Below are 22,953 nucleotides of genomic sequence, written 5' to 3'. Positions count from 1 at the left end.
AGCTTGGTTTGAAGAAATCAACTGTGGGAGCAATTATTAGGAAATGGAAGACATACAAGACCACTGATAATCTCCCTCGATCTGGGGCTCCACGCAAGATCTCATCCCGTGGGGTCAAAATGATCACAAGAACGGTGAGCAAAAATCCCAGAACCACACGGGGGGACCTAGTGAATGACCTGCAGAGAGCTGGGACCAAAGTAACAAAGCCTACCATCAGTAACACACTACGCCGCCAGGGACTCAAATCCTGCAGTGCCAGACGTGTCCCCCTGCTTAAGCCAGTACATGTCCAGGCCCGTCTGAAGTTTGCTAGAGTGCATTTGGATGATCCAGAAGAGGATTGGGAGAATATCATATGGTCAGATGAAACCAAAATATAACTTTTTGGTAAAAACTCAACTCGTCGTGTTTGGAGGACAAAGAATGCTGAGTTGCATCCAAAGAACACCATACCTACTGTGAAGCATGGGGGTGGAAACATCATGCTTTGGGGCTGTTTTTCTGCAAAGGGACCAGGACGACTGATCCGTGTAAAGGAAAGAATGAATGGGGCCATGTATCGTGAGATTTTGAGTGAAAACCTCCTTCCATCAGCAAGGGCATTGAAGATGAAACGTGGCTGGGTCTTTCAGCATGACAATGATCCCAAACACACCGCCCGGGCAACGAAGGAGTGGCTTCGTAAGAAGCATTTCAAGGTCCTGGAGTGGCCTAGCCAGTCTCCAGATCTCAACCCCATAGAAAATCTTTGGAGGGAGTTGAAAGTCTGTGTTGCCCAGCGACAGCCCCAAAACATCACTGCTCTAGAGGAGATCTGCATGGAGGAATGGGCCAAAATACCAGCAACAGTGTGTGAAAACCTTGTGAAGACTTACAGAAAATGTTTGACCTGTGTCATTGCCAACAAAGGGTATATAACAAAGTATTGAGAAACTTTTGTTATTGACCAAATACTTATTTTCCACCATAATTTGCAAATAAATTCATTAAAAATCCTACAATGTGATTTTCTGGATTTTTTTTTCTCATTTTGTCTGTCATAGTTGACGTGTACCTATGATGAAAATTACAGGCCTCTCTCATCTTTTTAAGTGGGAGAACTTGCACAATTGGTGGCTGACTAAATACTTTTTTCCCCCACTGTAACTGTTTAGTCTGTTTGTAACTCCACTCACTACATGTAGCTCTATAGTCTGTTTGTAACTCCACTCACTACTTGTAGCTGTATACAATATTACGTTTTTCTACATTGAACAAAAATATAAATGCAACATGTGAAGTGTTGGTCCCATGTTTCATGAGCTGAAATAAAAGATCCCAGAAATGTTCCCTACGCACAAAAAGCTTATTTCTCTCAAATGTTGTGAACAAATTTGTTTACATCCCTGTTAGTGAGCATTTATCCTTTGCCAAGATAATCCATTCACCTGACAGGTGTGGCATATCAAGAAGCTGATTAAACAGCATGATCATTACCTTGTGCTGGGGCCAAATAAAAGGCCACTCTAAAATGTGCAGTTTTGTCACACAACACAATGCCACAGATGTCTCGAGTTTTGAGGGAGCGTGCAATTGTCATGCTGACTGCAGGAATGTCCACCAGAGCTGTTACCAGATAATTGAATGTTCATTCCTTTACCATAAGCCACCTCCAACTTCGTTTTAGAGAATTTGGCAGTACGTCCAACCGGCCTCACAACCGCAGACCATGTGTATGGCGTTGTGTGGGCGAGTGGTTTGCTGATGTCAACGTTGTGAACAGAGTGCCTCATGGTGGCGTGGGGTTATGGTATGGGCAGGCAGGCCCGTTGTCGTGCCATTCATCTGCCGCCAGCACCTCATGTTTCAGCATGATAATGCCCAGCCCCATGTAACAAGAATCTGTACACTATTTCTGGAAGCTGAAAATGTCCCAGTTCTTCCATGGTCTGCATACTCACCAGACATGTCACCCATTGAGCATGTTTGGGATGCTCTGGATCCACGTGTAAGACAGCGTGTTCCAGTTCCAGCCAATATCCAGCAACTTCGCACAGCCATTGATGAGGGGTGGGACAACATTCCACAGGCCACAATCAACAGCCTGATCCACTCTATGTGAAGGAGATGTGTCGCACTGCATGAGGCAAATGGTGGTCACACCAGATACTGACTGGTTTTCTGATCCACGCCCCTACTTTTTTCTGAAAGGTATCTGTGACCAACAGATGCATATCTGTATTCCCAGTCATGTGAAATCCATAGATTAGGGCCTAATGAATTTATTTCAATGGACTGATTTCCTTATATGAACTGGAACTCAGTAAAATCTTTGAAGTTGTTGCATGTTGCGTTTATAATTCTGTTCAGTACGCTCTGGAGCAGGCAATGTTGAAAAGTAATCTTTAGACATGTACCTTTCTTAAAATGTAGTTTTGCAATTGACTAAAACAACAAGAAAATTGCGTTTGAAAAGGTTTACGTTTTTGCTGTGAGCCAAAGGTAACCTAGGTAACCACAGGTTGTTTTTCCCAACAGGCGTTCTATCTAATACCGACTGGGACTATCAACAGATTTTTTTTTACATAAAAGATTAATCAGCTAGGCAGCATCTTGGAGCTAAAATTGGAATCATGTATACCAGGGGTGAGCAAGTACTATTTGAGAAGGTCCGGTCACACACATTTCCTAGGTGGCAAAGGTCCGGATGGATATTGTAATTTATCAGCGCAGTAACAAACCCCCAGAGAGAAACACCTGTTGACACCCCAGAGAGAAAAAAATACCAGTTTTAAAACGTATTTCCTGCAATTCCACACACTTTTGTGTGTTCATATGATACCAGTTGTCAAAAACTCAACCAAATTCCTAAAATATATATACAGTACATTCAGAAAGTATTCAGACCCCCTGACTTTTTCCACGTTTTGTTACGTTACAGCCTTATTTTAAAATGGATGAAATAAAAAATATTCCTTGTCAACCTACACTAAATACCCCGATAATGACAAACCGAAAATAGGTTTTTAGACAAAAAATGTAATCTTTCCCTCGATTCTGACTGTATGTTTTTCAGTGGCAAGGACTGGGAGACTAGTCAGGATCGAGGGAAAGATTACATTTTAAAAAATTTCTAAAAACCTGTTTTTGCTTTGTCATTATGGGGTAAGGCTGTAACCTAACAAAATGTGGAAAAAGTCAAGGGGTCTGAATACTTTCCGAATGCACTGTATATATATTCTTTTTTTGTTTAATTGGTCCGTCTATTGAGCTGAAATATACTGTCCTAATGCCGATACAAAAAAAGAGTAACAGAGAAATGTACAATACGGCAAACTTAGCAAACGAGGCAAACGAGGGTAAGTGCATGGAGGACGCCATCTTTACGCACCTCCGCTATTTGAAGAAGACAAATGCTCTGATCATTGATTGATCGCTCCCAAACCCAGTTTACTACTTTAAAATGGTGGAAGCACTCTATGGCAATGTCCATGCAAAATAATTGGGGTTATTTCCGAGGTGAGATCTCTATACATCTCTATGGTCGCCCCGTCTACCTCTACCAGCCGTACCACAGAATGAACATATTGTCTCTGCTGACCTCTGCAGTCCATCATGAAGAACTACGACCTGAACCAGGATGGATACATCTCTCTGGAGGACTTTAAGAAGATAGCAGCTAACTTCCCCTTCTCCTTCTGCAACAATGACAGTGACAGGTGAGAGAGAGAGGAGAGAGGAGAGAGAGAGAGAATAGTCATGTCAGGTCAAGCTCCTGTGCCACAGTTGGATGTGTGAACTCTCTTCTTAAGCACAATCTGTCTCTAACTTTCACGATCTGTCACTAACTTTCAATCCGTCACTCTCTCTTTCTCCTTCCATCCCTCCCTCTCTCCCTCCTTTCCAGAGAGGGAGAGATCAGTCGTCAGCAGATCAGCTCCTACTTTATGAGGGGGATGTCTGTCTGTGCCAAACTGGGATACAACTTCAAGAACGTTCACAACTTCCACGAGACCACGTACAAGCGACCCACCTTCTGTGACACTTGTGGAGGCTTTGTGGGTATTGCATTGAGTTCGATGTTGTTAAAGCTGTGTGATTTAGCTGAGGTTGGTCACAAACCATCTAATTCCTGCTCTATTGTGTCCTGCTCTGTTGTAGCTGTGGGGAGTCATCAAGCAGGGCTTCCACTGTCGAGGTAAGATAACTCATCTAAACTTCACACAACAGCGGAATTCTATTTTCTTTCTTTATGAACTCAGTCCGGCTTCAACGTACTCTTGAAAGTTGTAATATTAGAATGCACAAGGTACAATTTCGAAATTGGGTATTGCATCATCAGTTCCTCTTGTCATGTCAGTCATTGCACATCTTAGAGAGCTATTTATAACTTGTCAGAAATGTCCAGATCAACTAGCCCCTGTCAGCTAATGACTGTTTCTTTAGGTTTTTTTAGCCCATAGATTTTGCAGTAATGTTTGATTTACTCAAATATCACATGAATACACATTAGACATGGCGAAATGTATAGAACTGCAAGAAAAGTAGCTTTAAAACGGCAAAATGTTCTCTTCACCCCATGACAAAATGTGTAGAACTGCAGGAAATAAACATTAAACCTGCAACATTTTCTCTCCGCCAACAAGAGGGGTGTGAACAGTTGGTGTCATGAACAGTGCTTGTGCCCATAGAAATAGACGAGGCGCGTGCAGGGGGGGTGGGGTGGGGGGGGCGGGATGTTCCCCAACGCTGGAAGGGGGGCCTGAATGAAAAAGCTTGGGAACCCCTGCCTTAGAATACATTAATATTCCTGCACCAAAAGTAGATATGACTTGCATCTATCTCTCTAAACTCACTCTCTACCCCCTCTACTTACCCCCCCTCTTTCACTCCCCTCTCTACCACCTTTTCTCTCCCTCTCCCTCCCTCCCCCCATCAGACTGTGGGGTAAACTGTCACAGACACTGCCAGGACCTGTGTGGGATGCAGTGTGTGAAGAGGGACAGGGTTTATGCTGGGTCCTGTCCTGGCACCCCTGCCTCAGCCCTCACCCCTGTCCCGGACATCCTAACCAAGGCTAACAGCTGGAGTAAGGCCCGCTCTATCACATCAACCTACTGCTAGTGACTGGCTCTATCACATCAACCTACTGCTAGTGACTGGCACTCTATCACATCAACCTACTGCTAGTGACTGGCTCTATCACATCAACCTACTGCTAGTGACTGGCTCTATCACATCAACCTACTGCTAGTGACTGGCTCTATCACATCAACCTACTGCTAGTGACTGGCTCTATCACATCAACCTACTGCTAGTGACTGGCTCTATCACATCAACCTACTGCTAGTGACTGGCACTATCACATCAACCTACTGCTAGTGACTGGCACTATCACATCAACCTACTGCTAGTGACTGGCACTATCACATCAACCTACTGCTAGTGACTGGCTCTATCACATCAACCTACTGCTAGTGACTGGCTCTATCACATCAACCTACTGCTAGTGACTGGCTCTATCACATCAACCTACTGCTAGTGACTGGCACTACAGTGACTGGCTCTATCACATCAACCTACTGCTAGTGACTGGCTCTCTATCACATCAACCTACTGCTAGTGACTGGCTCTATCACATCAACCTACTGCTAGTGACTGGCTCTATCACATCAACCTACTGCTAGTGACTGGCTCTCTATCACATCAACCTACTGCTAGTGACTGGCTCTATCACATCAACCTACTGCTAGTGACTGGCTCTATCACATCAACCTACTGCTAGTGACTGGCTCTATCACATCAACCTACTGCTAGTGACTGGCTCTATCACATCAACCTACTGCTAGTGACTGGCTCTATCACATCAACCTACTGCTAGTGACTGGCTCTATCACATCAACCTACTGCTAGTGACTGGCACTATCACATCAACCTACTGCTAGTGACTGGCACTATCACATCAACCTACTGCTAGTGACTGGCTCTATCACATCAACCTACTGCTAGTGACTGGCTGACTGGTTGTTATATTCCCTATAATAATGAGGTCCTGCGGTGTGTGTCCAAACAGGTTCATCAGACGATACCACCTTTGTTTTCCCCGGGGGTAACAGTAATTGGGGTAACAACCGTAATAGGAGGGACTTGGACCAGTCCACTCGGGGTAACGGGGGTGACTCTGCGCTCTCGGACCGGTCCACCCAGACAGACCCGGGGTTGTGGATGCCCGTGAAAGTTGACAAGAAGGGAGACCAGCCCAACTCTTACACACCACAAGCTCTCCCTATAGAGAGACAGAGGGTAAGACCTGTAGTGAAATACGACTTCAGACACAGCTCACGTTTTTTAAATAAACTATTTCACATGACCCTGTCTGTCTGAAAGTCTGCCAAGTTCCCCCTCCCTCCCCCAGGGCTGTGTTGTAACTCCCCACCCTCCCTCCCCCTCCCCCCAGGGCTGTGTTGTAACTCCCCACCCTCCCTCCCCCCCTCCCCCAGGGCTGTGTTGTAACTCCCCACCCTCCCTCCCCCCTCCCCCCAGGGCTGTGTTGTAACTCCCTCCCTCCCCCCCAGGGCTGTGTTGTAACTCCCCACCCTCCCCCAGGGCTGTGTTGTAACTCCCCACCCTCCCTCCCCCAGGGCTGTGTTGTAACTCCCCTCCCTCCCTCCCCCCAGGGCTGTGTTGTAACTCCCCTCCCTCCCCCAGGGCTGTGTTGTAACTCCTCCCTCCCCCAGGGCTGTGTTGTAACTCCCTCCCTCCCCCCAGGGCTGTGTTGTAACTCCTCCCCCCCCCAGGGCTGTGTTGTAACTCCCTCCCTCCCCCCAGGGCTGTGTTGTAACTCCCCTCCCTCCCCCCAGGGCCGTGTTGTAACTCCCTCCCTCCCCCCAGGGCTGTGTTGTAACTCCCTCCCTCCCCCCAGGGCTGTGTTGTAACTCCTCCCTCCCCCCAGGGCTGTGTTGTAACTCCCTCCCTCCCCCCAGGGCTGTGTTGTAACTCCCCTCCCTCCCCCAGGGCTGTGTTGTAACTCCCTCCCTCCCCCCAGGGCTGTGTTGTAACTCCCTCCCTCCCCCCAGGGCTGTGTTGTAACTCCCCTCCCTCCCCCAGGGCTGTGTTGTAACTCCCTCCCTCCCCCCAGGGCTGTGTTGTAACTCCCCTCCCTCCCCCCAGGGCTGTGTTGTAACTCCCCACCCTCCCTCCCTCCAGGGCTGTGTTGTAACTCCCCTCCCTCCCTCCCCCCAGGGCTGTGTTGTAACTCCCCACCCTCCCTCCCCCAGGGCTGTGTTGTAACTCCTCCCTCCCCCCCAGGGCTGTGTTGTAACTCCCCTCCCTCCCCCCAGGGCTGTGTTGTAACTCCCCTCCCTCCCCCCAGGGCTGTGTTGTAACTCCCTCCCCCCAGGGCTGTGTTGTAACTCCCTCCCTCCCCCAGGGCTGTGTTGTAACTCCCCTCCCTCCCTCCCCCAGGGCTGTGTTGTAACTCCCCTCCCTCCCCCAGGGCTGTGTTGTAACTCCTCCTCCCTCCCCCCAGGGCTGTGTTGTAACTCCCTCCCTCCCCCCAGGGCTGTGTTGTAACTCCCCTCCCTCCCCCCAGGGCTGTGTTGTAACTCCCCCCTCCCTCCCCCCAGGGCTGTGTTGTAACTCCCCCCCCTCCCTCCCCCAGGGCTGTGTTGTAACTCCCCTCCCTCCCCCCAGGGCTGTGTTGTAACTCCCCCTCCCTCCCCCCAGGGCTGTGTTGTAACTCCCCCCCCTCCCCCAGGGCTGTGTTGTAACTCCCCACCCTCCCTCCCCCAGGGCTGTGTTGTAACTCCCCACCCTCCCCCCAGGGCTGTGTTGTAACTCCCCACCCTCCCTCCCCCCCAGGGCTGTGTTGTAACTCTCCACCCTCCCCCAGGGCTGTGTTGTAACTCCCCACCCTCCCTCCCCCCAGGGCTGTGTTGTAACTCCCTCCCTCCCCCCAGGGCTGTGTTGTAACTCCCCACCCTCCCTCCCCCCAGGGCTGTGTTGTAACTCCCCTCCCCCCCAGGGCTGTGTTGTAACTCCCTCCCTCCCCCCAGGGCTGTGTTGTAACTCCCCTCCCTCCCTCCCCCAGGGCTGTGTTGTAACTCCCTCCCTCCCCCCAGGGCTGTGTTGTAACTCCCCACCCTCCCTCCCCCAGGGCTGTGTTGTAACTCCCCCCTCCCCCAGGGCTGTGTTGTAACTCCTCCCTCCCCCCAGGGCTGTGTTGTAACTCCCACCCTCCCTCCCCCCAGGGCTGTGTTGTAACTCCCCACCCTCCCTCCCCCAGGGCTGTGTTGTAACTCCCCACCCTCCCCCAGGGCTGTGTTGTAACTCCCCCCCAGGGCTGTGTTGTAACTCCCTCCCTCCCCCCAGGGCTGTGTTGTAACTCCCTCCCTCCCCCAGGGCTGTGTTGTAACTCCCACACCCTCCCTCCCCCAGGGCTGTGTTGTAACTCCCCACCCTCCCCCAGGGCTGTGTTGTAACTCCCCTCCCTCCCCCCAGGGCTGTGTTGTAACTCCCCTCCCTCCCCCCAGGGCTGTGTTGTGACTCCCCTCCCTCCCTCCCCCCAGGGCTGTGTTGTGACTCCCCTCCCTCCCTCTCCCCAGGGCTGTGTTGTGACTCCCTCCCTCCCCTCTCCCCCAGGGCTGTGTTGTAACTCCCTCCCTCCCCCCAGGGCTGTGTTGTAACTCCCCTCCCTCCCCCAGGGCTGTGTTGTAACTCCCCTCCCTCCCTCCCCCCAGGGCTGTGTTGTAACTCCCCTCCCTCCCCCCAGGGCTGTGTTGTAACTCCCCTCCCTCCCCCCCAGGGCTGTGTTGTAACTCCCCTCCCTCCCCCCAGGGCTGTGTTGTAACTCCCCTCCCTCCTCCCCCAGGGCTGTGTTGTAACTCCCTCCCTCCCTCCCCCCAGGGCTGTGTTGTAACTCCCCTCCCTCCCCCAGGGCTGTGTTGTAACTCCCTCCCTCCCCCCCAGGGCTGTGTTGTAACTCCCTCCCTCCCCCAGGGCTGTGTTGTAACTCCCCTCCCTCCCCCAGGGCTGTGTTGTAACTCCCTCCCTCCCCAGGGCTGTGTTGTAACTCCCTCCCTCCCCCAGGGCTGTGTTGTAACTCCCTCCCTCCCCCAGGGCTGTGTTGTAACTCCCCTCCCTCCCCCAGGGCTGTGTTGTAACTCCCTCCCTCCCCCAGGGCTGTGTTGTAACTCCCCCCCCTCCCCCAGGGCTGTGTTGTAACTCCCCTCCCTCCCCCCAGGGCTGTGTTGTAACTCCCCTCCCTCCCCCAGGGCTGTGTTGTAACTCCCCTCCCTCCCCCAGGGCTGTGTTGTAACTCCCCACCCTCCCTCCCCCCAGGGCTGTGTTGTGGCTCCCCAGAGAGCCCTTGGCTCCTCCATGCCTGCCTCCTTCCTGCAGGAGAAGATGGAGGAACTCAACCTGACCAGAGATAAGAGCAGAGAACCAGACTGAGCCTTGACACACTGGACACACACACATGGACGGAGAGACACACACACACACACACACACACACGCACACACACGCACATGGACAGATAGACACAGACACACACACGGATGGACAGACACTTGTGGATGAACACACACACCTAGACATCAAATAAACTGGGTTTGTGTGGGCTGTGTTTGAGACAATGGGTGTTTCTCAATATGTTACTACCGTGCTCCACACTTGTGCTCCAAGTGCGTTCTCCGAGTACGTTCTTGTGAGGACAACGCATAAAACATTACAATTGAGAAGCACTCGCACTCCCCCTAATGTATTACCTCACGCTGCACCTCCCCATTCACTGAACCTCCCTTCTTCTAGCCAGGACAATGGCAATAGAGATGATATATATAACAAGATATACAAAAAGCAAACGTTTTACTTACATTTACCAGACGCTCTTATCCAGAGCAATTAGGGTTAAGTGCCTTGCTCAAGGGCACATCGACATATTTTTCACCTAGTCGGCTCGGGGATTAGAACTAGCGACCTTTCGGTTACTGGCACAACGCTCTTAACCACTAAGCTACCTGCCGCCTTCATAACTATCAGCTAGCTTATATGTGAATCGTAATAGTGTAGCTAACCAGATAGTTTAACAGGCAAAAAATGACCTAAAACCAATGTTGTCCAAGGTAGATGTCAATTCTTTGTGGGTAGCAAGCTAACAATTCTTCGTGGCTATCTGGCTAGCTAACAGTAGCAGCTAGCCAGTTAGCTCTATTGACTTTCTATGGGCTTGCGACCTACGCACACTACAGTGGGTATTGTAGGCAGGTAACCATGCCAAAATGAACACAGCATGTATTTATTAACGTATCAAGATAAAATATTGTAGTCAGGCAACATATGAGACGTGATTAGGTAACATTTCATTCCCAAGTCGCAGTGTATTTTCTCTCGCTTCAGCTCAAATAATGTCCGCCATTGATTTCAATAAAGTTTTCTTCATTTTTTACGTGGTTGCGTCATATTTGCATCGATGCATGCGTCAAAATATGTACAAACGGAGTGCGCGTTCGAGAAGTGCCCTCCGTTCTCCGTTTCGCATACTTTGATTTGGACTCATTCTCCGACCCTCCCGTGATCCAATTTGCGTGCTCAGAGCACGGTAGAATGCATTTCGAGAAACACCCATTGTCTCTTAAACCAAAGCAAGCCGACAGACACTTCCCGCTTGGCACAGACGTCAGTTCAACATCTAGTTTTGATTTACATTTGGTTGAGTTGTCAACTAAAGTGAAATCAACAAAAAATGTCATAATGTCATTAGATTTAGGTTGCCTTTGTTCAAATCCAATCAGCTTTCCACATTTTTTCGTCATCACTCATTTTTTTGGTTGAAATGACGTGGAAATAACGTTGATTCAACCAGTTTTTTCCCAGTGGGTTTCCTGATCATTTTCAAGTGGAGTTGTTGTTTAAAACATGTTTTCCTGTCGTTGCTGTGACTTCTACGATCTGTTTTGGTTTTCTAAATCATGGTGGTACAGTATATTCTAGCTGTTATGTGATGTATGATGTATTTTTTTGTCTGAAGACAATTTCTGAACTATCTTGAACGTTCTCTGGTGCTGAGCTCTTTTCTCCAACACCAGGGCTGGATCCCAAATGGCACCCTATTCCCTATATAGTGCACTACTTATGACCAGCTCCCTGGTTAAAGTTAGTGCACTATATAGGGAATGCGTTGCCATTGGGGAAAGGCCCTTGGAGATGGACCTCCAAGACTGCCTTAAAATCCTACAACAAGCTACCCAGTAGCATGGCGGGACATGATGTTACTAATGTCAGTAGTACAATCCAACACCTCTGTCCCCCCCCCCCAAATACACACTGCCTTATCAAGCTTCTACTGGACTGCATCAGTGAAACTACAGTATCTAACGTTTCAAAGCTTGTGATGTGATGAACGCTGTTCTTCTGTTTATTCCCCCCCCTCTGCTAATCTCAGCCTGATGTCAGTCTGTTGTTGAAAGAAACCTTGAGGTATGATTACAGGTAAATGACGTGAGTGGTTTAATCTACTGTTGCGTTATTGTCAAGGCCTACTGTAGCGAGTCTATTCTGGGCCCCAAATGACACTCTATCCCCCTATACTGCTACCTAGTCTTGAAAACCAGACTCTAGGCAACACAGTGACTAAGGTCTGGTTTCAATTATGGACTTTTTTTTTTTGGCAATAGAGGAACTAAGTCAGTGCCTACGTCAACAACGGGGGGCCGGGGATTCCCGGGGACTCTCCCCCAAACAAATCACAAGGAAGACATGACCAGAACGTCGCGATTCTAAACCCAAAAGTTTGCAGTGGTTTTAGTGAAGGTAGTTGACGCAGACTAGCCACTTTGCGAAATGCACCCATTAAAAAATAACCTACAAGATCTCCATCTTGCTAGCTACTATTTTATATTAATATTCAAGCGAATGAAGTGGTGACGAAGCGCCATCATTGAAACCAGACCCAGGTCACAGTGTCGCCTAGGCTACGGGTTTTCAAGACCATCTACTAGACACACACAGTAGAGCTCTGGTCAAAAGTAGTGCACTATTTAATAATAACAATATATGCCATTTAGCAGACCTTTTTATCCAAAGCGACTTAGTCATGTGTGCATACATTTTTTACGTATGGGTGGTCCCAGGGAATCGAACCCACTACCCTGGCGTTACATGTGCCATGCTCTACCAACTGAGCTACAGAGGACCTATTATTTGAGGAATAGGGCCATCATCTATAGGGAACAGGGAACCATTTGGGAGGCACAGTTCAGGTAAGACATGGGTGTGGCCTTGGCCTCCAGCCGATGTGAGATTGCGACGCCCGGATACGCAAGACTATCTATGGACTGTGGACTATATCTGTGGAAAATCTGATGATTAAAGTACCTTGGTGGTTTTATGAAACGTTACGAGTGATTTGTGACTACACACATGGAATCGTAGTGAGGAGCACCAGTTTATTCATTATGTTGGAATACTCACTTACAAATAGTACATCAACTACTTATAACTAGTTTATGAATGGCTTTATTAATGAATGATTTTGTTGTAGACAGACAAAATCCAGACAGAGACACAGTATATAAACATGTGAATGTGAAACTAAATCATTTAAACTTCAGTAATGAAACAGACAGCTTATAGGGCTCACTGTGTTGTCATTATCATAGTATTGTTTATAATATTATTTAATATTTAATTTAATATTAAATTAATTAATTTAATGTAATATTATTTTGTTTATTTCATTCATCTGCTGTGTTATTATTGTTGCTGTCCAATAAAAACAAATTCTGACAGGATTCAACACAAAGTCAAACAACACTTTACAAAAAATGTTTACTGAAAAAAAAAAGGGGGTTGTTGCGCAGACAAAACAACTGAGCTGGAAGTGGCAAAACATACTGTTGTCAAAACCAGAGGATGCACCGTGGATCATTAAACACTATCAACTATTAACATCTTGAAAACTCATCTAAACATATTTTACATCATGTAAATATCTACGAGGATTACTAAAACAACAACATTCCCAACCTCCATTTAGATAGTTGTAAATAAAGTGTTTCTAATCACCAGTACGTAAAAGACAACAGAGGGGAAACAATACAGCAGCGATGCAGGTAAACCTGTTATTTTCTCAGCTGGAAACAAACATGCTCTTTCTTTGTGTCCAGGGCTCTAAATCTAAAACCTTAAATGAACTAAAAACGAAGAAACAAGCTGATTCAGCCATAATCAGTCTTATCTTAACTCTTCTAACTCTTAACCACCTCTTCATCCCGGCAGAGAACATCCTCTCATCTGTTGTTCTCCTTTTTACTCTGTTTTTAACTATGTAGAGAAGGAAGTAGAGTTTGTGGATGGACGGACGGACGGACGGACGGACGGACGGACGGACGGACGGACGGACAGACGGACAGACAGACAGACAGACAGACAGACAGACAGACAGACAGACAGACAGGCAGTACATCCACATTGAGGCATAGTTCAGAGGAAGATGTTTCTCTACATGTCTGATCTACTATACATGTCTGATCTCTACATGTCTGATCTCTACATGTCTGATCTACTATACATGTCTGATCTACTATGCATGTCTGATCTACTATACATGTCTGATCTACTATACATGTCTGATCTCTACATGTCTGATCTACTATACATGTCTGATCTACTATACATGTCTGATCTCTACATGTCTGATCTACTATACATGTCTGATCTACTATACATGTCTGATCTCTACATGTCTGATCTACTATACATGTCTGATCTCTACATGTCTGATCTCTACATGTCTGATCTACTATACATGTCTGATCTACTATACATGTCTGATCTACTATACATGTCTGATCTCTACATGTCTGATCTACTATACATGTCTGATCTACTATACATGTCTGATCTACTCTACATGTCTGATCTACTATACATGTCTGATCTACTCTACATGTCTGATCTACTATACATGTCTGATCTACTATACATGTCTGATCTACTATACATGTCTGATCTACTATACATGTCTGATCTACTATACATGTCTGATCTCTACATGTCTGATCTACTATACATGTCTGATCTACTATACATGTCTGATCTACTATACATGTCTGATCTACTATACATGTCTGATCTCTGCATGTCTGATCTACTATACATGTCTGATCTACTATACATGTCTGATCTACTATACATGTCTGATCTACTCTACATGTCTGATCTACTATACATGTCTGATCTCCACATGTCTGATCTACTATACATGTCTGATCTACTATACATGTCTGATCTACTATACATGTCTGATCTACTATACATGTCTGATCTCTACATGTCTGATCTACTATACATGTCTGATCTACTATACATGTCTGATCTACTATACATGTCTGATCTCCACATGTCTGATCTACTATACATGTCTGATCTACTATACATGTCTGATCTACTATACATGTCTGATCTACTATACATGTCTGATCTACTATACATGTCTGATCTCTACATGTCTGATCTACTATACATGTCTGATGTACTATACATGTCTGATCTACTATACATGTCTGATCTCTACATGTCTGATCTACTATACATGTCTGATCTCTACATGTCTGATCTACTATACATGTCTGATCTCTACATGTCTGATCTACTATACATGTCTGATCTACTATACATGTCTGATCTACTATACATGTCTGATCTCTACATGTCTGATCTACTATACATGTCTGATCTACTATACATGTCTGATCTCTACATGTCTGATCTACTATACATGTCTGATCTACTATACATGTCTGATCTACTATACATGTCTGATCTCTACATGTCTGATCTACTATACATGTCTGATCTACTATACATGTCTGATCTCTACATGTCTGATCTCTACATGTCTGATCTACTATACATGTCTGATCTACTATACATGTCTGATCTACTATACATGTCTGATCTCTACATGTCTGATCTACTATACATGTCTGATCTACTATACATGTCTGATCTACTATACATGTCTGATCTACTATACATGTCTGATCTCTACATGTCTGATCTCCTATACATGTCTGATCTACTATACATGTCTGATCTACTATACATGTCTGATCTCTACATGTCTGATCTCCTATACATGTCTGATCTACTATACATGTCTGATCTACTATACATGTCTGATCTACTATACATGTCTGATCTCTACATGTCTGATCTACTATACATGTCTGATCTACTATACATGTCTGATCTACTATACATGTCTGATCTACTATACATGTCTGATCTCTACATGTCTGATCTCCTATACATGTCTGATCTACTATACATGTCTGATCTACTATACATGTCTGATCTACTATACATGCCTGATCTCTACATGTCTGATCTCCTATACATGTCTGATCTCTACATGTCTGATCTCCTATACATGTCTGATCTCTACATGTCTGATCTACTATACATGTCTGATCTCTACATGTCTGATCTACTATACATGTCTGATCTACTATACATGTCTGATCTCTACATGTCTGATCTACTATACATGTCTGATCTACTATACATGTCTGATCTACTATACATGTCTGATCTACTATACATGTCTGATCTCTACATGTCTGATCTCCTATACATGTCTGATCTACTATACATGTCTGATCTACTATACATGTCTGATCTACTATACATGTCTGATCTCTACATGTCTGATCTCCTATACATGTCTGATCTCTACATGTCTGATCTCCTATACATGTCTGATCTCTACATGTCTGATCTACTATACATGTCTGATTTCTACATGTCTGATCTCCTATACAAGTCTGATCTCTACATGTCTGATCTACTATACATGTCTGATCTACTATACATGTCTGATCTACTATACATGTCTGATCTACTATACATGTCTGATCTCTACATGTCTGATCTACTATACATGTCTGATCTACTATACATGTCTGATCTACTATACATGTCTGATCTACTATACATGTCTGATCTCTACATGTCTGATCTACTATACATGTCTGATCTCTACATGTCTGATCTACTATACATGTCTGATCTACTCTACTCTACACGTTGACACGGTCATTGTTTTAAAATAAGACATCGTGGTTAAGTTTAAAAAAGGACCCAGACACACAGGGGTTTAATGCTGGCTAGAAGTAAGCTGCTGTTAGTGTGAGTGAAGTGTGAGCGTGTGTGTGAGTGTCTATACATGTGTCATTATGATGTGTGACAGAGGCAGTGATGTGGAGTGTGTGTGTGTGTGTTTGTGTTTGGGCGTGTAGACAGACGTTGAGGAGCAGATCTGTAGACCTGTAGAACAGGGGTAGGCAACTAGATTCAGCCGCGGTGGGCCGGAACATAATTATAATAATTTGTACACTGCAAATTGACCACAACTAAGCCCAAAATGAGATTGTATTTGAAAATAACAATCATTTCATACCTTGATTACATTGAGACACGATCACTTCTCTTTTGTTATTTGTGGGAATACTTGGTGAACACAATTCCTAAATGAAACTCATTTTTAGCAGAATTCCTGGTGATATTATTCTTTTTAGATCAAAAAAAAATATATATATATATATTTGGTGGGCCCATTTTTTTTTGGGCCCACCTGTTGTCCACCCCTGCTGTAGAGGTTAGAGGTCAGAGGTTACTGGGAGGAACCTGATGCCCCCTGACCTCCCTGCCCCTGTGAACCCTGACCTTGTTGACCCTGCCCCTGGGCGGCATAGTCCCCATACTGTCCGTAGTACTGGTTCCACTGAGACTGGTTCTGGTAGTACTGCTGCCACTGCTGGGCATACTGCAAGAGAGAGAGAGAGAGAGAGAGAGGGAATACAGTGATTAAATACCCTATCCAGCTGAAGTCTCTAAAGTGATTTGCAACCCCAAAAGCCTTCTCAGACACCTCATTGAACAAAACGTTACTACTGTCAGGTTTTTACGGGAGCTCAGGTAATGAAAATGTATGCTGTCGGTCACACCAACCTAGGACCGGAAAAACAAACTGGGTGTGTGATCGAGATCGAAATATATTTATCCAGCCAGTCTTAGTGGGCTGTAACTGGAGGCTGATTCTGGAGGCTAGCTGTAGCAGGGTTACCTGAGTTCACCTGAGCCCTGGTTAACTACTATGGTAACAACCCGCTGGTACTGCTGGTTACTATGTTAACAACTCGCCGGTACTGCTGGTTGCTATGGTAACATCCTGCTGGTTTCTATGGCAACAACCCGCTGGTACTGCTGGTTGCTATGGTAACAACCCACAGGCACCGATTGTTGCTATGGTAACATCCTGCTGGCATCGCTGGTTGCTATGGTAACAACCTGCTGGTACTGCTGGTTGCTATGGTAACTACCTGCTGGTACTGCTGGTTGTAGTTCTGCTGTTGGCTGTAGGTCTGTCCTGCAGCGGCTGGTGTAGTCTCGCTGTAACTCTGAGTTTGGCTGTATCCTGGGTACTGACTGTAGCTGCCGTAGTTGTAACCCTGTTGGTAGTTGCCTTGATTATAGCTGCTGGGGTTGTAGCTCTGGAGGAGAGAAAAGCATGTCCGATTATGAAAACAGACTCCATTACTACTTTTAAAGTATTCACAGGGTCCGACGTTAACCAAAGATCTACTGGCCCGGCCATGGGGTAGTTTATAAATACATTAGGGTCATGCAGGGCCTTGATTGGCATGCTCTCTCTATATATATTCAGATAGTAATAGGCTACATTTGGTTATTATGGTATATACAGTTGAAGTCGGAAGTTTACATACACTTAGGTTGGAGTCATTCAAACTCGTTTTTTTCAACCACTCCACAAATTTCTTGTTAACAAACTATAGTTTTGGCAAATCGGTTAGGACATCTACTTTGTGCATGACACAAGTAATTTTTCCAACAATTGTTTACAGACAGATTATTTCACTTATAATTCACTGTATCACAATTCCAGTGGGTCAGAAGTTTACATGCACTAAGTTGACTGTGCCTTTAAACAGCCTGGAAAATTCCAGAAAATTATGTCATGGCTTTAGAAGCTTCTGATAGGCTAATGGACATCATTTGAGTCAATTGGAGGTGTACCTGTGGATGTATTTCAAGGCCTACCTTCAAACTCAGTGCCTCTTTGCTTGACATCATGGGAAAATCAAAAGAAATCAGCCAAGACCTCAGTAAAAAAGTATTGGGAGCAATTTCCAAACGCCTGAAGGTACCACGTTCATCTGTACAAACAATAGTACGCAAGTATAAACACCATGGGACCACGCAGCCGTCATACCGCTCAGGAAGGAGACATGTTCTGTCTCCTAGAGATGAACGTACTTTGGTGCGAAAAGTGCAAATCAATCCCAGAACAACAGCAAAGGACCTTGTGAAGATGCTGGAGGAAACAGGTACAAAAGTATCTATATCCACAGTAAAACAAGTCCTAAATCGACATAACCTGAAAGGCCGCTCAGCAAGGAAGAAGCCACTGCTCCAAAACCGCCATAAAAAAGCCAGACTACGGTTTGCAACTGCACATGGGGACAAAGATCGTACTTTTTGGAGAAATGTCCTCTGGTCTGATGAAACAAAAATAGAACTGTTTGGCCATAATGACCATCGTTATGTTTGCAGGAAAAAGGGGGTTGCTTGCAAGCCGAAGACCACCATCCCAACCGTGAAGCACAGGGGTGGCAGCATCATGCTGTGGGGGTGCTTTGTTGCAGGAGGGACTGGTGCACTTCACAAAATAGATGGCATCATGAGGAAGGAAAATTATGTGGATATATTGAAGCAACATCTCAAGACATCAGTCAGGAAGTTAAAGCTTGGTCGCAAATGGGTCTTCCAAATGGACAATGACCCCAAGCATACTTCCAAAGTTGTGGAAAAATGGCTTAAGGACAACAAAGTCAAGGTATTGGAGTGGCCATCACAAAGCCCTGACCTCAATCCTATAGAACATTTGTGAGCAGAACTGAAAAGGCGTGTGCGAGCAAGGAGGCCTACAAACCTGACTCAGTTACACCAGCTCTGTCAGGAGGAATGTGCCAAAATTCACCCAACTTATTGTGGGAAGCTTGTGGAAGGCAACCCGAAACATTTGACCCAAGTTAAACAATTTAAAGGCTATGCTACCAAATACTAATTCAGTGTATGTAAACTTCTGACCCACTGGGAATGTGATTAAATAAATAAAAGCAGAAATAAATCATTCTCTCTACTATTATTCTGTCATTTCACATTCTTAAAATAAAGTGGTGATCCTAACTGACCTAAAACAGGGAATTATTACTAGGATTAAATGTCAGGAATTGTGAAAAACTGAGTTTAAATGTATTTGGCAAAGGCGTATGTAAACTTCCCCACTTCAACTGTATGTCAAATATTACTCTATCATTTAAAATTGCATTGTATTAATTGCATTCACATTTGTTTCTAAAGTATGACATCTCAAAATAGGATGTTGCCCCTTTAAGATAAGTGCTTTTCAAAATATATATAATCTGGCTACAGTAGGCTAGCTAAGACAAATGCTATGTGTATTTTGTAGCTTTCTTTTTGTAGACTATCAACAGTACCTCTGGACAGCATGTGCTATGTGAAGGCATCAACTCATGTACTGCTCGAGAAGTTGTGACTCACGATGAGCGTAGTTGAATGAATGGCCAATCATATTGCTCAGATACAAATAGCATTACTTTTCTGCATGTAGTCTTCAATGGTTTTCAACGACAGACTGCGACAGAGCAGGTAAATGTTGAACTGGAATGCAAAAAATGCGCTGAGAAGCTACAGGCCAGGGCCAGCGGGCCATCGTTTAGGTCGGACCCTGATTCATAGCACATTGTGTTAGTGCCAGGAGTTTTTCCTGACTATTTCACCTGACCAGAAAAACCTATAGGTGTTAGTTGATGGGCTATAACTAGGACCTGACCAGGATAACCTCTAGGTGTTAGTTGATGGGCTATAACTAGGACCTGACCAGGATAACCTCTAGGTGTTAGTTGATGGGCTATAACTAGGACCTGACCAGGATAACCTCTAGGTGTTAGTTGATGGGCTATAACTAGGACCTGACCAGGATAACCTCTAGGTGTTAGTTGTGATGGGCTATAACTAGGACCTGACCAGGATAACCTCTAGGTGTTAGTTGATGGGCTATAACTAGGACCTGACCAGGATAACCTCTAGGTGTTAGTTGATGGGCTATAACTAGGACCTGACCAGGATAACCTCTAGGGTGTTAGTTGATGGGCTATAACTAGGACCTGACCAGGATAACCTCTAGGTGTTAGTTGATGGGCTATAACTAGGACCTGACCAGGATAACCTCTAGGTGTTAGTTGATGGGCTATAACTAGGACCTGACCAGGATAACCTCTAGGTGTTAGTTGATGGGCTATAACTAGGACCTGACCAGGATAACCTCTAGGTGTTAGTTGATGGGCTATAACTAGGACCTGACCAGGATAACCTCTAGGTGTTAGTTGTGATGGGCTATAACTAGGACCTGACCAGGATAACCTCTAGGTGTTAGTTGATGGGCTATAACTAGGACCTGACCAGGATAACCTCTAGGTGTTAGTTGTGATGGGCTATAACTAGGACCTGACCAGGATAACCTCTAGGTGTTAGTTGATGGGCTATAACTAGGACCTGACCAGGATAACCTCTAGGTGTTAGTTGTGATGGGCTATAACTAGGACCTGACCAGGATAACCTCTAGGTGTTAGTTGATGGGCTATAACTAGGACCTGACCAGGATAACCTCTAGGTGTTAGTTGATGGGCTATAACTAGGACCTGACCAGGATAACCTCTAGGTGTTAGTTGATGGGCTATAACTAGGACCTGACCAGGATAACCTCTAGGTGTTAGTTGATGGGCTATAACTAGGACCTGACCAGGATAACCTCTAGGTGTTAGTTGATGGGCTATAACTAGGACCTGACCAGGATAACCTCTAGGTGTTAGTTGTGATGGGCTATAACTAGGACCTGACCAGGATAACCTCTAGGTGTTAGTTGATGGGCTATAACTAGGACCTGACCAGGATAACCTCTAGGTGTTAGTTGATGGGCTATAACTAGGACCTGACCAGGATAACCTCTAGGTGTTAGTTGATGGGCTATAACTAGGACCTGACCAGGATAACCTCTAGGTGTTAGTTGATGGGCTATAACTAGGACCTGACCAGGATAACCTCTAGGTGTTAGTTGATGGGCTATAACTAGGACCTGACCAGGATAACCTCTAGGTGTTAGTTGATGGGCTATAACTAGGACCTGACCAGGATAACCTCTAGGTGTTAGTTGATGGGCTATAACTAGGACCTGACCAGGATAACCTCTAGGTGTTAGTTGATGGGCTATAACTAGGACCTGACCAGGATAACCTCTAGGTGTTAGTTGATGGGCTATAACTAGGACCTGACCAGGATAACCTCTAGGTGTTAGTTGATGGGCTATAACTAGGACCTGACCAGGATAACCTCTAGGTGTTAGTTGATGGGCTATAACTAGGACCTGACCAGGATAACCTCTAGGTGTTAGTTGATGGGCTATAACTAGGACCTGACCAGGATAACCTCTAGGTGTTAGTTGTGATGGGCTATAACTAGGACCTGACCAGGATAACCTCTAGGTGTTAGTTGATGGGCTATAACTAGGACCTGTCCAGGATAACCTCTAGGTGTTAGTTGATGGGCTATAACTAGGACCTGTCCAGGATAACCTCTAGGTGTTAGTTGATGGGCTATAACTAGGACCTGTCCAGGATAACCTCTAGGTGTTAGTTGATGGGCTATAACTAGGACCTGTCCAGGATAACCTCTAGGTGTTAGTTGATGGGCTATAACTAGGACCTGACCAGGATAACCTCTAGGTGTTAGTTGATGGGCTATAACTAGGACCTGACCAGGATAACCTCTAGGTGTTAGTTGATGGGCTATAACTAGGACCTGACCAGGATAACCTCTAGGTGTTAGTTGATGGGCTATAACTAGGACCTGACCAGGATAACCTCTAGGTGTTAGTTGATGGGCTATAACTATGGCATGCTCAGGTAAAACTCCTATCCTCTCCATTAATGTGCAGACAGACAGACATACAGAGAGACAGACAGCAGGTATATCCATGGTTACCTGGTTGTATCCCCCCTTGTTGTAGGGCACCGGGCGGTTGTAGCCTCCTGACTGTTGGTTGCGGTTGTACCCTCCCCTAGGGGCCGACCCCCCCTCACGGTAGTTACCGTTCCCACCCCAGCGGTTGCCGTTGTAGCCGCCACGGTTGTTGCCTGAAACACAGCGAGACAGACAGACAGTCTGAATAGCAGGGCCTGGACATGACATCTCTTAGAGCAGGGACTAGCTCACATGGTATATCCCTTTCTCCTCTCCAACATTTCAAAGCAGTGGTGTAAGCATCAACTATCCTAAATCAGTCCCTCCCAGAGTGCACACTTTAGGGGAGAACTGTGAGCGACTGACCTGGGGAGGAGTCTGCTCCTTCCTTACCCCTTCTGTTTCCGCCTGCGTCTCTGCTCTGGTATCCACCGCCGCCGCGAGGCCCGCCACGGTCCTCATTGCGCTGGTAGCCTCCGCCGTTGCCACGGAACTCTCCCGGCCGGTTGTCATAGCGTTTGTCGGGGGGTGGGCCGGCCTTGCGCCCCTCCTCGTTGTATTCCTTCACCAGCTTGTAAGCCTCGTCCCGCTGCAGCTCCACAAAAACCACCTCCTCCAGGAAGTCACTGGGCTCAGGGAGCAAGAAGTTGGCTGGAAGCCAGGATGGAGAGATGAACACGGAGAGAGATGGAGAGGAGACGGACCGGTCCAGGACGACGGGAGATAGAGATGGTGAGAGCGTGTAAGAGCGAGAGAGAGAGAGAGAGGGGGGAGGGGTTGTAGCGAAGGCCAGATCAGCCAACACCACCGGGAGACAAAATGAAAAGATGAATTAACATCACA

The 22,953-nt window shown here is 46.0% G+C and overlaps 3 protein-coding genes across 4 annotated transcripts in view; 2 read left to right on the top strand and 1 right to left on the bottom strand.

Annotated features, from left to right (window-relative positions):
- Positions 1-9,932, top strand: part of rasgrp4 (RAS guanyl releasing protein 4) — a 67,497-nt gene extending 57,565 nt beyond the window's left edge. For both annotated transcript variants that reach the window (XM_041878156.2, XM_041878155.2), the window contains exons 13-18: positions 3,592-3,701; positions 3,890-4,040; positions 4,144-4,180; positions 4,922-5,071; positions 6,056-6,285; positions 9,322-9,932. In XM_041878156.2, coding sequence (XP_041734090.1) covers positions 3,592-3,701; positions 3,890-4,040; positions 4,144-4,180; positions 4,922-5,071; positions 6,056-6,285; positions 9,322-9,435 — 792 coding nt within the window. In that variant the 3' untranslated portion in view covers positions 9,436-9,932. The remainder of the gene's footprint in view (positions 1-3,591; positions 3,702-3,889; positions 4,041-4,143; positions 4,181-4,921; positions 5,072-6,055; positions 6,286-9,321) is intronic.
- A 3,159-nt stretch (positions 9,933-13,091) lies between these two features.
- On the top strand, positions 13,092-16,395 carry LOC121567837 (NADH-ubiquinone oxidoreductase chain 5-like). Its single transcript, XM_045216709.1, has 4 exons — positions 13,092-13,097; positions 13,467-14,458; positions 14,528-14,695; positions 15,824-16,395. The coding sequence occupies exons 1-4, from the start codon at positions 13,092-13,094 to the stop codon at positions 16,098-16,100; spliced, it is 1,443 nt and encodes a 480-aa protein (XP_045072644.1). The 3' UTR covers positions 16,101-16,395.
- A 36-nt stretch (positions 16,396-16,431) lies between these two features.
- Positions 16,432-22,953, bottom strand: part of hnrnpul1 (heterogeneous nuclear ribonucleoprotein U-like 1) — a 59,133-nt gene continuing 52,611 nt past the window's right edge. Inside the window, exons 14-17 of the mRNA XM_045216701.1 lie at positions 22,477-22,761; positions 22,132-22,283; positions 17,370-17,540; positions 16,432-16,813 (exon numbers count right to left, since the gene is read on the bottom strand). Coding sequence (XP_045072636.1) covers positions 16,661-16,813; positions 17,370-17,540; positions 22,132-22,283; positions 22,477-22,761 — 761 coding nt within the window. The 3' untranslated portion in view covers positions 16,432-16,660. The remainder of the gene's footprint in view (positions 16,814-17,369; positions 17,541-22,131; positions 22,284-22,476; positions 22,762-22,953) is intronic.

The sequence above is a fragment of the Coregonus clupeaformis genome, chromosome 6 (genome assembly GCF_020615455.1).
Source record: "Coregonus clupeaformis isolate EN_2021a chromosome 6, ASM2061545v1, whole genome shotgun sequence".
NCBI classification, from domain to species: Eukaryota; Metazoa; Chordata; class Actinopteri; order Salmoniformes; family Salmonidae; genus Coregonus; species Coregonus clupeaformis.
This window is presented reverse-complemented; position numbering and strand designations above follow the sequence as displayed.